Raw genomic sequence first — 13619 nt, 5'->3', positions numbered from 1 at the left:
AGCCTCGTTGTTTTCCTGTTGCTGGTGCAAACCGGTGGGTCTGATTAGATGGAATTTTCCAGCCCGATCAGCCGCGATACCGACACCACAGTACTGGGATCTGGGCCAACCGAGCTGTCTCGGATGTCACGTAATAACAAAGTTCATTTTTTTTGCAACTTGCTGAGCTCTCGGAAAACTTTTCCTGTAATCAGCCCCTACGACAGTTGACCATTCACTGCACGAGTCTGAAGGCACACTAAACTACGGGCGGTCCCTCATTTCCCCAGAAATAGTAGAGCGAGGACATGTGAAATCCGCAAGCCGTAAGGAAGGTGACACGCGTTAATTTGAAGATTGTAAAATCGACGCTGTTCAAAAGAGTTTTAACGGTATTCATTCTTGTACCCTGAAGAAGGCAGCATTGCCGAAACGTCGGGTTTAAGACTCTTTTGAACGGTGTCGTTTTTAAAATTTTCAAATTAACATTAAGCAACTACACTGCGCAGGGATTTTAATCTTTATTACATAAGGTGACACGCGTTTTGCCTCTCCTTGCGCATATTTCGCGTATTTCGCTCACAGTTCACAGGAGAGTGACCACTCGTAATCTTAAGACACAATAAAAAAAGTGATAACAAGTAGGAAAAAAAATGAGTACAGAATTGTTATTTCTCATTTGTAATGTTCGGCAAGCTAATCGGCACATCAAAAAGTTCTTTTAAAGAAATAATCTATCATCCCATGAAGATTAACCTGTTACATGCGTTCAGATAGTGGAGATAACAAGGAGGAGGGAGGGAAAGGCTTCTCTCTCCATCTTCCTCTCTTCCGCTTTTGTTTGTCTCCATTTCGCGCAATTCTCCACTATCTGAACGCTTGGAACAGGCTGTGGAAAGACAAACTGACTGTTTCGTATTGCACCTTAATCATCATCAGTAAAACTGCCTGGGGCTCACGGTGCCCGTTTCTCGAAAGTCCCAGTAACTTTACGGGCCCGAAATCAAATATTCAAGTCGAAATATAAAGAATAAGAGCGTGGGTCCTGGCTAGCAAACTACTCCATTTTGTTTCATTAACTGATAGTTTTATCATGATAGATGCAAAGCTATCGAAACCTCGATCCTTAATGTAAACGGGGACAGCTTACCGGGCCCGTTAATTATCGGGACTTTCGAGAAACAGCCCCCAGAACTTAAAAACTATTTCAGTAGAAAGAGAGAAAATACTTAAGGATGTCAAATGCACTTGCGATTTTACCTGACCTACTGTTTTCTTGGCGTTTCAGTAACCGAGGAAGTATTTAAAGGAGCTGTCACGACATTGCAATTTCCTTTTTTGCAACGTGAACAATTAGAAATTAAAAGAAAACATCACAATAGTGGTTTAGTAGAGAAAGAAAACTAACATGCTTCGAGGAAGCCGAATTCGACGATCATCGTCTAGCGGAGACAGCAGGAAACGTTGGAGTTTCCCTAGTCTACATAATCTAGCATCATCATTTCCCATTTTACTGAAATCTCAGGACGTAATTCTTTGGCAGCTTTCCAAACGTACTTCAAGTCTTCAGAGCCATCTCTTGACCTATTATGAATCAGAAGCTCCCTAAGCTCAGGAAGTTTGTCAAGGTAGGAAGCGATAGCTCTTACCGCACGACCAAGTGGATTGTGCGACAGATCCAGGTGTTGCAGATTTGGAAGGAATCGAGAACCTTCCAGTAGAAGACACAAACCATCTCCATCCAAGTTTACGTCTTCAAGCACTAACATTTTTAAATCAGCAAAGAAGCGAAATTTCTCGGTTAGTGGAGCAAAGGAATCAACGACACAAAAATCTGATAAATAAAGTTCTTCTAGACACCGTACATTGTTAAATCCTTCAAAAAGAGTATTCAATTTCAGAAAACTGCAGCCATGACGATAACGCTGCCCTCGTAACTGAAGCCTTCGTAAGTAAGTCATTTTAGAAAGTGATTTACCGAGAGTCGCAGCTGCGGAGGTGGTGAGGTTGACATTTCTAAGTGAAACTTCTCCCAATCTCTCAGGCGAGATACTGCTTATGATTGCCATCGCTGTTTCAAAAGAATAGGTGCAAAGCAAGCCCGCAATAAGACATAAACTTTCTTCAGGTCTTGGTGCTGTATAGGGAAAACATGGAAAATCGTTCACAGAACCCCAGGAAATTGATCCATCTCCGTTAACATTAATGGTCAAACACAATTTTCCGGGAAGTGCTAATTTCTCGAGAAAATAAACTGCGTAGTCACCGTCTCCGCCAAACCTAATTCCTTGCAAATGTTTACAGTTTCTAAGCATGACACCAAGTTCTTTCGGCAATTCTCGGTTTCCATCGAAAATGCAGCTTAAGGATGTTAAGAATTTTAAACATGGTTGGCTTGAACACATTTTTGCAGAAACAGATTGATCACAAACTACAGCCGCAGCTTCAGTAAACATCCTGGTATGTTTATCACACATAAGGTCCAAGTCTGTGATGTACACCATCATTTTGCCATCAGTGCAGCAAAGAACGGAAGCGAAAGTGCAACGCGTACAAGAACAAAGGCGAAACTTTGTTAAAAAGTCTCCTAGTTTTAGCTCTTTCGAATTCCTAACCATTCTAAGGGGGATATGCAAGAGATCCAGAAATTGAGCTGATTGATAGAGGTTCTCTACTGAATTGGCGGTGGCGGATGACAAAAGCGATCGCCGTCTCTCGGAAAGACAGTTAATAAAATAGAAAGCCCAAGAATGTGTTACTTGCTGAGTTAAAACTTCCGGCTTAAGCACTAGACCGCGATCAACTGGCGTCTCTTGGACGATGATTCCACCGGTGCAACCAAAGACATGCTCTATAAGATCGGGAGCCAATGAAACTTCTTGAAAACAATCTCGGACCAGGTCATTGAACTGGCTATGCCGCAGGGTAAAGCCAGCCCAGGGCAGGTCTGTTTCCCTTTCATCAACTGGCATTAACTTTGAAAAATCTAATGACGAGTCATTGGCGCGAACAGTAGATAAATGCGTTAGCACCTTTACAGCTCCTTCCGTGGACAAACCGCACACGAACTGCAAAACATTTGCAATTGACCGACAGTCCTCCAAAGTGGCGGCATGCTTTTCAATTACACCAAGATTACCCTGGGGAACACATCTGTTAGCGATAAACCAGGCTGCTAAATACTCTTGAATTGATTTGTGTATAAAGGACACTATCTCCGTTGGTTCCAAACTTGCTTCGTTCTCAGATAATTGTAAGAGGCCCACCATAACACTTTCTTCACCACGTACTTTCTCAGACAGCTGACCATATTCAAACACCTGACTACCCTTCAGAAGACTTTCCAACGCCACCTTTCCTATTTCAGTAAGGATTTCTTGATAATCTTCCTCTTTTACTTTGTAGACTTTAGCAGGGGAAAGTCTCTTGTTGCTGTACTGCAAGATGTATCGGATAATAGCTCGATATAATGGAGTTTTTCTCTTGCCAAGTTCCATCATTTTCTCCTTATCTTGCCTGAACAACAAGCAGAAAAAGAGATTCAGAAGTGGTACTCTTGCAAGGTAAAACAGGCTCTTTTCCCACAGGAACCTGTTTAGCTCAGATACCTGGCTGTTGCTACCTAGCATCCTCTTCATAAAAGCAAATTGATCTCCTCCATAAAATCCTGTGATCTTAGCGTGTTTATCGGCAGATTCTTGCAGTTCATCAGCTCTCGAAGATCTCGTGGTTACTAAGACAGTACAGTCTCTAAGCTCATTTCGGTGGAAAATCTCACAAATAGGAGAAGTGCTTCTTGGTCCAAATTGGGCTTCTGCTACGCTTCCAGTGCGATACTCGTCGTAGCCATCAAACACCAGAAGAACTTTCTCTTGGTTGTTACAAACGTACGTAAACAAATCATCTATTAAAGATTCTTCGTCTTTTGGAATAAGACGAGAACAGCTTAAAACGTCGCTGAAACTTTGGCATTTAGACACATATTTCAAAGGAACAGTAATAACAAGTTGGAACTTCTTTAGCGCATCAATATGACACTCACTGCTGTCATCATGTTTTCTTGCTTCGCTGCTCTCGGCCTGGCTAACGCCCACGTGATCTTTACGTGATGGCTTCTTACCCCCTCGGCCCTTGCTTAAAGCAGCCATTTCTTCGTTTACAACGTCCTTATCGTCAACGAGTTTAGCCCAATCCAACGCTACCTTTTTAACAAATGTGCTCTTTCCAATTCCCGTTTCCCCTTGCACAAGAATTCTCTTAGGCACAATACCTTTCTTGTTTGATGTGAATAGCTCACTATAATCTGTCAGGTTTGACTGCAATGTTCCAGTTGGAATTTTTTCTTTTTTCACCAATGACAATCGAGTGTAGATCTGGTCAAGTTCCACCTGACAGACCGAAGACCAAACTGACGTGGGTACCTTGGCTGTGCGTTTGTAGAGATCAGCAAGCTTGCTACGCAAGTCTTCCAAGGTAGATGTTTTCACGTTAGTAAATTCTGATTATGAAAAGAAAAACATGAATGAGCTGATAACTACGAAACTGAGATAAAAGTAATAATAATAATTTTATTATGAAATAAAATCTTTATTAACATATGACCAAATTACATTCCACTATCATAGACTTAAATTTTGATAAAATAAAAATGTTAAAAGATCCTAAAATACTAATGTACAAGCTCATGCCATTATCGACTTTCTAAAATTAGCGGACACACGCTTGGCTAGCGTTTAAGCGGCAGGCATTATATGACCAATTTACATTCCACTAACATAGACTAAAATTATTAAAAAGATCTTAAAATTACTAATTTACAAGCTCACGCCATTATCACTTTCTAAAACAGACGCTAGGCTAGCGTTTAAGCGGCAGTCATCAATGAAATCCCCTTATGGAATTTTGTGGAAAAATAACCATAATAATAATTATAATAATTATAAAATTAACAATAAAACCGTGTACAGGCAACTAATCAGTATGCACTCCTGGTCCTGCGGTACTTAATGTGAACACGCAGCATTGGCCTCTATCAGAGTTTAGAGATGTGGACAGAGCAGCTCGGAAGATCATCGTTGAGAACGGTGGCAAGCACCCAGCTAGCCTAACTTCTTTGTTATATCTACCGAGGGAGAAAGGGGGTAGAGGCCTGCGATCAGTAGAACACGAGTACAAGATCACTAAAATCAAATCGCTAATGAAATTGTATCAGAATTTGGACCTGACCGTGAAAGCAGTTAGAGAATTTGAAGAACACGCCATGGCATCAGGCCACCAGTCGTTTGTAAAGGAAGCAGTTAAGTACGGTGAAGAACTCAACATCACACTTCAGCTTGACTCCCTAAATCCCGTGTGTGTTACAACAGAAGGAAAGGTGGTGACTGCAGCAATAGCTGGGAATCTGTTGAAGCAATCTCAAGAGAAGCAGTTCTGGGAGATCGCTAAAGACAAAAGGTGGCAAGGAAAGTTATTCCGTATCAGATGGGAAGATGAGAGCCTAAGCATAACCAGCTGCTTTACATGGTTAAAAGGTTGGGCTTCATGCCCTACATATACCATCGCGGGCATGTATAAACTGTATGAGCAGTTGTAACCAACGAAGCTCTACTCAAAGGAGAAGACGCAAACCTCCACCGACGGCGAAGTCCTATGCAGGTTATGTGGGAAGATAGCTGAAAGCGTTGCACATGTATTGGCTGGATGTTCCTCCCTGGCACAAACCAAGTACCTATACAGGCATAATGTAGCTTTGGAGATTCTGTTTTTTGAGCTCCTGCGAGAGCATGGGTTAATAGAAGAGGTTCCTCCATGGTACTCACCGGTGATGCCAGAACCAGCCTACCAGAACACCACGAGTGAGGCGTTTTGGGATATTCCCATCTATGCAGAGCACAACGAAGTTAGAGCAAATCGGATCGACAAGCGACTTATCAGCCACGAGAGGAAAGAAGTCTGCACAATAATAGCTCATTTCAATTATTGAAATGAGCTGCCCATGGATTGAGAGTAGAGCTAAGAAAGATGAGGAAAAGACACTCAAGTATGGGCCCATGATGTGGGAGCTGAAGCAGAGGTACATTGGTTACAGGGTTGAACAGTACAACGTAATAATTGACGTACTGGGTGGTTACTCTAAACACCTTGAAAAGTCGGTGAGGAAGCTACTTGGAGCGAGAGCACGGGGCGTACTTGAGCGGATGCAGAAGTCGTTCATCTCAAACACTTTGAACATTGGCAGAACATTTAAGATAAATACTTAGTTAGGGCGCTAAGGACACCAGATTTTAGTTTTTTTTTCTCTAGAAATCCAGAAACACAAGTTTACTGATGTTTTTACTTAGATTTTATAGAGTATTAGAGTTTGATATTATTCTAAATAGGCTTTTAGTAGAGATAACCACATTATGATGGCCTCGTTTAGGTATATAAGAGATAATGAGGGTATAAAAACTGAATAATTTTCTAAATAGGCTTCTGGTAGAGATAATTATATCATCATGTCTTTGGGTAGGTTTTACAGAGTATAAGAATTTAATAATATTCTAAATTGGCTTTTTAAGTAGAGAGATTCATATCATTCTGTATATTAGGATTGTATTAGGTTTCGTATCGACCTTTTTTAACTTCTAAGAATAGCTTCTCAAGTGGTGTGGGTTACGTTATGTGCCCTATACTACTCATAATGTGGACAGCATTTTGAAGTTTTATACTGCGAGATAATAATAATAATAATAATAATAATAATAATAATAATAATAATAATAATAATAATAATAATAATAAGATTTGGAGAGTTACTTCATATCCTTCCTTCAATTTTTTTCCAGGTAGGCTACACCAAGGTCTACAAATTTGGCCACGTGGAGATGGCCACGCCTTTGGCCACATGCCATGGAAACAAGAGTGGCATAGTGGTAAGAGCACTTGCCTCCCACCAGCATGCCCCAGGTTTGCGTCCCAAAAGTGCTGGCATACATGACTGAAGATCGAGTTTGCTTTTGGTTCTCACCCTTGTTCTGAAAGGTTTTCTCTGGGTACACCGGTTTCCCCCTCTCCTCAAACACTAACATTCCAAATTACAATTTCTTCCAGAAATGGTATCAGTATTTGACAATTTGCTATCTTGTAGTCAATCAGGGTTTCAAAGTCTTCATTCTACTGTGTATCCCACTTCAAGCCGCAATGGCTACAGAATGTGATTAAAAAAACAAAAAGGGCATGCCAGTTACTGAAATTCTGAACACATTAGTACTCGATAGAGAAATAAACATCTTGTAGAAATTTCATGTAAAAATAAAGTTTTAATCAAAAGTTACAGTGCATGAAATCAGAGGAATGAACTTTTGGGACACCCTGTAGTTAAGTTTTTGCTTAGTTACAGGCACGGCTCTCATGGAAAGCAGGTATATGTGATATACACATTATTTTATCTACTTTCTTTCATGAAATATGTACACAAAATACAAAATAGCTTCTTAACGTTATATAGCAATATCATTTATTTATATATATTTCTCTTACTCTTTAAGTCCTGATGAGAAACCATGGGTAAAAAAGATATTGTTTTTGTACCTTTATCATGGGGAACTTCTTTTCCTGAATCTGAAGCTCCACTCCCTATGGCACCACTATTTTTACTTCCCTTGTACACAGCACTAGCTGAGGCACCTTGAGAATGAAAAAAATATCACTCAGAAACATGCAACAATTGAGATTACACGATTGACGTTTTTAAGTTTATAGATTAGTGTCACATAACTGCACCTGAAGGAGATGCTAAATTTCAAAGACATATTAACCAATTTTTCAGTAAACATTTTCAGTAACAAATAACATTTCTGTAAAGTACCTTGGTCATAATGAACTTCATTGCTTGCATTTGAAACCTCACCCCCAGCACCAGAATCAGCACCTTGCACAGCATTAGATGCACCTGAAAAATGAGAGAACATATCAGCCAGCATTCCAACATACATATAAAGATAACTATTTAAATATTTTAAGTATACATTTCAGTCCAAAGCTGCATAACTAATTTATGTTGGTAAGGAAGAGTTTTAACATTAACATGCTTGCTGAATGAAAAATAACATAACTGTTTTGCTATGATATTTTGAGAACAAGGGTGGTGCAGTCGCTGGAGAAACCAACTTGTTACTCGGTTCACTTTTTCGTTCCAACAGGTTTTGTGAAGGTACTCTGGTTTTTGCCTCTCTTGATCAATATAGCTTTGAGCAACCAACATTTCTATTATTAATATTACGATCTCATGCTGGAATTGTGGTAGATGAAAGCCTGGGCATTCCAGCATTAATGTTACCACTAAAATGATATTTTTTATTTATTAATTACAGCTTTACTTCTTAATAAACACATTATCATGATGGTACTGAACCTTGATCATGAGAAACCCCTCCAACTGCACCTGAAACTTCACCCCCAGCACCATGATTATTGCTTGCACCTTGCACAACATTAGATGCACCTTAAAAATAATTAAACAGAGGATCGGATTAGCAAGAAACAGAAAAATCTTGTTCCACTTTCCACCTGAACTTTATTCTATCCAATGATCCTAAAAATTTTCATAAAAACTTTCCCCTTGAACCTATTGGCTTTGAATGACTTTGCAAAATTGCTGCCTGCACATTGAATGTGCAGCCAGCTAATTTGCATAACAATATTTTGCACTTCAAAGCTTGTCATGAGCAAAGGAAGCTGACTAAAGACTGCAAGCATGGTGCTTGATTTAAAAACTGTCTTTTGAGCAGTTTCAGCCAGAAAACGACATGACTAGCTTCAGAGGATGTTTTTTCAGGCTGCACACTTTCTTAGAGTGAATGGATTAACAAACTCATTTAATATGCGACATGTACACACTGATGAAAAATATTACATTACGTGTATTATGTACTTGCCCCAATACTTGCCAGTCCTAAGCATTACATACAACGTGAGTGCACAAGGGATCCAATCACTCACTATACTTTCCTCTTTTCTCAGTTGAGTGGCACAAATTAAATCAAGTGTACATTGGCCACGCCTCTACATTTGGGTGGGGACTTATCAGGCTTTTGAAACTGGAAATCGTTAACAACTTTTCAGTGCAATGTACTAAGATGAGAAAACCATGCTATCACTATTTTACATACATATGCGTAACATGGAGTGTCACAACTCCGGCAGAGATAAACTTCTACTAGTCACATACCAAGCTACATTCTAGCAACATCTATATAGCAGTGGCAGATCTATGGGAGGGGCCTTGAGGGCCTGGGGCCCCCTTTATTTTAGAGCAAACTGAGGCCTGAAGGACCACAAAAAAAGTTTTTTGAGACCAGAATATGCCAGCCAATCCCATAATTTCACAGATTTAATTTGTGACATCATTACTTCTCTTCCCTATAATGTTTAACTAAACAATGTACCGTGATCAAGGCAGCTTGCACCAGCTGATGTTCCATGATCATCAGAAATAACACTCTCTACTTTCTGCTCAGAACCTTAATGAATAAAATAAACAGTGGAACAAGTGTGACTTTTGCAGGTTACTCAGTTTGACAGAAGTAATAAGATTTGATACTTTGCTCACCAGCATCAAAACTTGTGCTTGTGCCAGCTTGCCCAACTCCTCCAGATTGACCTTCAGCTATATATAACAACAAACACTCAATAAATATTAAATTTTTATACACCGTCTTGAGTGTGACCATTGTTCTATGGGATTGCTTAATTATGTTTGTAAACAACGGAATGAGTCAAATGCAGAAAGACATTACAAAACAGCAAATAGATATCACAGTAGGCTGCTGAAGGAACAATTTCTTACAACAACATAAATTTGCTAAAAAGTCTACATCACATAAGAAAGAATGTATGAAAGCTGCTAAAATTGTGTCTAGGTTTATTATGATCAACAAAAAATGGCTACCATTAGACAAAATGATAAACAAGTCTATCATACACAACCAATAATACACAGTAAAAAGGCCCTGCCAGGGGGTGTGTGGAGGGGGGGTCCCCTGTCGCTAGTCTGAATTTTCTGAATTCTCATGTCGGTGTCGGAAATTGAATGAAAATTCTTTGTCTTTGTTGGAATTTTGGAAATGGGGCATAGCGATGCACTGTGAACTCAAGAAACCATTACAGTGCAATTTCTCAGTTAAAATTCCATGCATTGAACACCTATACATCGCCATTCACAATTCACAGGAGGGTCCACTGAAGCGCACTGACAAGAGATGTCCTCTGAAGTGCAAGGAAAATTGACGAAAATTACTCCTTCTTGGCATTCAGACTGGTGATAAATTAGCCAAACCACCATTCTTTGTCGCTTATTCTTGGCTTTGCCATCCCTGTCGCAATTCGACTGAGGGAGGTCGTCTCTTGTCGCAATTTCATTTTACGTTCTGTCGCTACTTTTTGTGTCATGTCGTTTGTTGGAATTTACCCTGGCGGGACCTCAATAAATATATACACACATAACCTCCATTATCGTGCTAATTGTTCCAAAAAACATCCCAACCTCTCCGTGGCTTAATGTGAGATTACCTCCACACTATCATGTCCACCCCACCCACTACAAGAGTCCATTTTGGATTAGTTCCTCTTAAACTGCAACCACCAAATTCTTACCTCTCTTTCATGGCTTGTCTAAGACCACCTTCCAATTGATATAATACACAAAACTGGCTATGGGAGGGTACCCACCCCCCCACACACAAACACACACACACCCAGCCTCTTGATGTCCTTCTTTGACAAACGTGTCAGTTCAGGTGTTCACTAACAAATTCTACAGATAAATATAACATGATTGTCATAAATACAAACAAACAAGAAAAAAATTTCATGGTTTACCTGATGTTTTTGGTTTCTTTCTCCATTTTTGGAAGATGTTTGATGCACTTTTTCTTATTTGCTTCCCAAGAGTGTTTACTTGCTTCTTAGGGTGACGATCTTCCATTCAGCAACTTAACCAAGTTTCAATTTAATCATCAGAAAACATTAATGTAATTTAAACTCCGAGTAAATTCTTTTGCAATATTATAATCAAGCTAATGCTCATACTTTTTTTCTGCTCCGTTCCACCACCAGCCTTTTGTTTGTTTTTAGATGGGGTGTTGGCTGATGCAGGACCACCTTTTCACACACCTTGGATAAGATAGGCAACAAAATAATGGCCTGTTATTGCTTGGTTGTTCAAAATCACCCTCTTTCAAGATTGGTCACACTTCAGCAATCCTTCCATCTCCAGGATAGGTGCTGGTGCTAAAAGAAGAATTTTATAATGGCAGTAATAGAAGGAATAATACCAGGTGCTGAGTCTGATGACATGAATTGGTATCTTGTCAAGACCTGGTGCTATATAAATAAAATTCTTTGTAGACAATGATGATACAATCTTTTCAACATCCAAACAATGTACAGCCTGCCTTTTTTGGCAAAAATAAAATGCTCTGCTCTTGGAAATTCCGAGCTGCAGGTTTGCTGCAATGGAGCATAACGGCACTCATTAGCGAGCTGTTTGAGTTTTTGATATGTTGTTTCTCCAACTGAAGTAAAAAATTGATTAAATCTATCAGCAATAGTTTTATCATCATCACTGTAAACCCTTACACTTGCAGATTTCTTTGGGATACACAATCTTATAATAAAATTGTCTCTCACATTGCATTAGTGTCATTTGAATTCTGTGATATACATTCTTGGATGAAATTCCTTTGAGCAATCTGTAGCTCTGGCTTTTCTTCTCATTTACAATTTTAATAGCCAGACCAGGCAGCAGGATCATTTGTTTACCTCGCTAAGTTCTGCCAATGATCTCTTGTTTTCATTAGGGCACACACATTAATTATCATCGATGAATGGAGTTGGGCGTGTTAGGACTGTTTAACAGTTTTCAGAGGCGTATGTTGATCTAAAATCCTCCACATTATCCAAAGTGTCTAGAATGAACCAGGGAGCATTGGAAATGAATGTCCTCGAGGAAAGCGTCTTTGATGTAATTCTTGAAGCTCCCTGTGGTGATGTATACAGGTTTGGGACAAGGTTTCTTGAGTTGTAGAGTTGCAAATATAATCAGTTCATGGTCAATGATTGACTGTGGAATAACTTGTGTTTCCTTTATCAAGTTTGCTTTTTTAGTAATAATAACGTCAATAATGGACTTGGAGAACTGAGTTGTTTTTTAGGCTTGTTTATAACCTGTGTGAGATTGAAGGAGTCACAGAAATCATGCAGTGCTTTTGCCTCCTTTTCCTTGGGTCAAAGCATGTTGCAATAATAATTATTGCAACATGCATTAAATATTCCTATTTTTATTCTTGCTGATGTCAATTATTGACATCAGCAAGAATAAAAATAGGAATATTTAATGACATTGCAGAGTTGAGCAAGAAAAGCAAATAATTTTTGAAACAGGACAGAGGCACGTTGTCAGTTCTATAGGCCATGCAGATAACAAATGATTTAAACTTTCAAATTTGTATCCAAAAGCGCAAACACCTCCTCTAGGCTTATGACTTTGGTCTAGTCTGTGCAGTGCAACTATGTACCGGTAAGTACTGATGTCACCCATTTTAATAGTTACACTGCAGATACCTAACTCTATATCAAATTACAGCTTATTGAATGGCTATCTTATAAACTTACACATTTCTTTACTATTACACACTGATCTACATTGTGGACCGTTCTGTCCTATTTTTTAATGCAATTGCTCAAATCAGCTTTTAAAAGATAGAAAAGTCAAAGCAAGCTTTGTTTTTCACTAATTTGATTTTTCTAGTCTCTTGTAAGTGCTGTAACAAGCTCAACAAAACTAACTGAAGTTTTAAGCGACAACATCATTAGAGTTTATTATTATTCGTGAAAAAACTATTTCATGAATTGATATGTCTGGGTCATCCAGAGATTCCATAGCATTCTTTCAAATGTCAAAATTGATGTCAGAATCCTTACTCAGGGCCATTGTGCTGCCATCGTTAGTTTATTCTTAATTTAAACTTGACATTGCACAAGATACAATATATAAACCCATACCTGCCAACCTCCGGAGATCTAAAATCTGGAGACTCTCTATTTTGCACTACACCCCCCCCCCCCCACCCCCGAATGTCAACAGCACCAAAACCCCCACTCCAACCCCCCTCCCCCCCGGCACCAACAAATTGCCTTAGGACATTATATGACGTCTTACATGACATACATGGGATCAAAATGCGAGTTCATCATTGTAATGACGAACTAATCTTTGTCATTGACTAAACATGTGCAAAATACGATGGCCCGTAAGGGACATTGCAATCTTTTTTTTATTCTTAAGTTATCGCGCGATAAATGAGAAAATTTAAAAATTATCGCACGATAACTGTTCATTTTATCGCGCGATAAGTTTGAATTATCGCGCGATAATTAGTCAGTTTATCGCAGTAATCATGAACAAAACTGACAAAATAAGAGAGGGTCAAATACAAATCGGCGACAAACATAACTAGAGACCTCTCACTCAACCCATGGTGAAAGAAACGCACTGCAAGGTCTTGCGCCTAATTACGGATCTTCACCGTGAAAATTATATTGATGACATGACAACAATGGAGGACAAAAGAACTTGGGACTGTGTGAAAAAGCCCTTC

The 13619-nt window shown here is 39.2% G+C and overlaps 1 protein-coding gene across 2 annotated transcripts; it reads right to left on the bottom strand.

Annotated features, from left to right (window-relative positions):
- Positions 1–483: 483 nt before the first annotated feature.
- LOC140928589 (uncharacterized) lies at positions 484–11022 on the bottom strand. 2 transcript variants are annotated; one of them, XM_073378360.1, is made up of 7 exons: positions 10840–11022; positions 9572–9628; positions 9408–9482; positions 8375–8464; positions 7829–7912; positions 7552–7647; positions 484–4477 (listed from the first exon to the last, which is right to left on the bottom strand). In XM_073378360.1, the coding sequence occupies exons 1-7, from the start codon at positions 10943–10945 to the stop codon at positions 1455–1457; spliced, it is 3531 nt and encodes a 1176-aa protein (XP_073234461.1). In that variant the 5' UTR covers positions 10946–11022; the 3' UTR covers positions 484–1454. The 2 variants fall into 2 exon arrangements, with proteins under 2 accessions (XP_073234461.1, XP_073234462.1); XM_073378361.1 differs by lacking the exon at positions 9408–9482 and having other exon boundaries at positions 10840–11021.
- Positions 11023–13619: the final 2597 nt, after the last annotated feature.

The sequence above is a fragment of the Porites lutea genome, chromosome 2 (genome assembly GCF_958299795.1).
Source record: "Porites lutea chromosome 2, jaPorLute2.1, whole genome shotgun sequence".
NCBI lineage: Eukaryota > Metazoa > Cnidaria > Anthozoa > Scleractinia > Poritidae > Porites > Porites lutea.
This window is presented reverse-complemented; position numbering and strand designations above follow the sequence as displayed.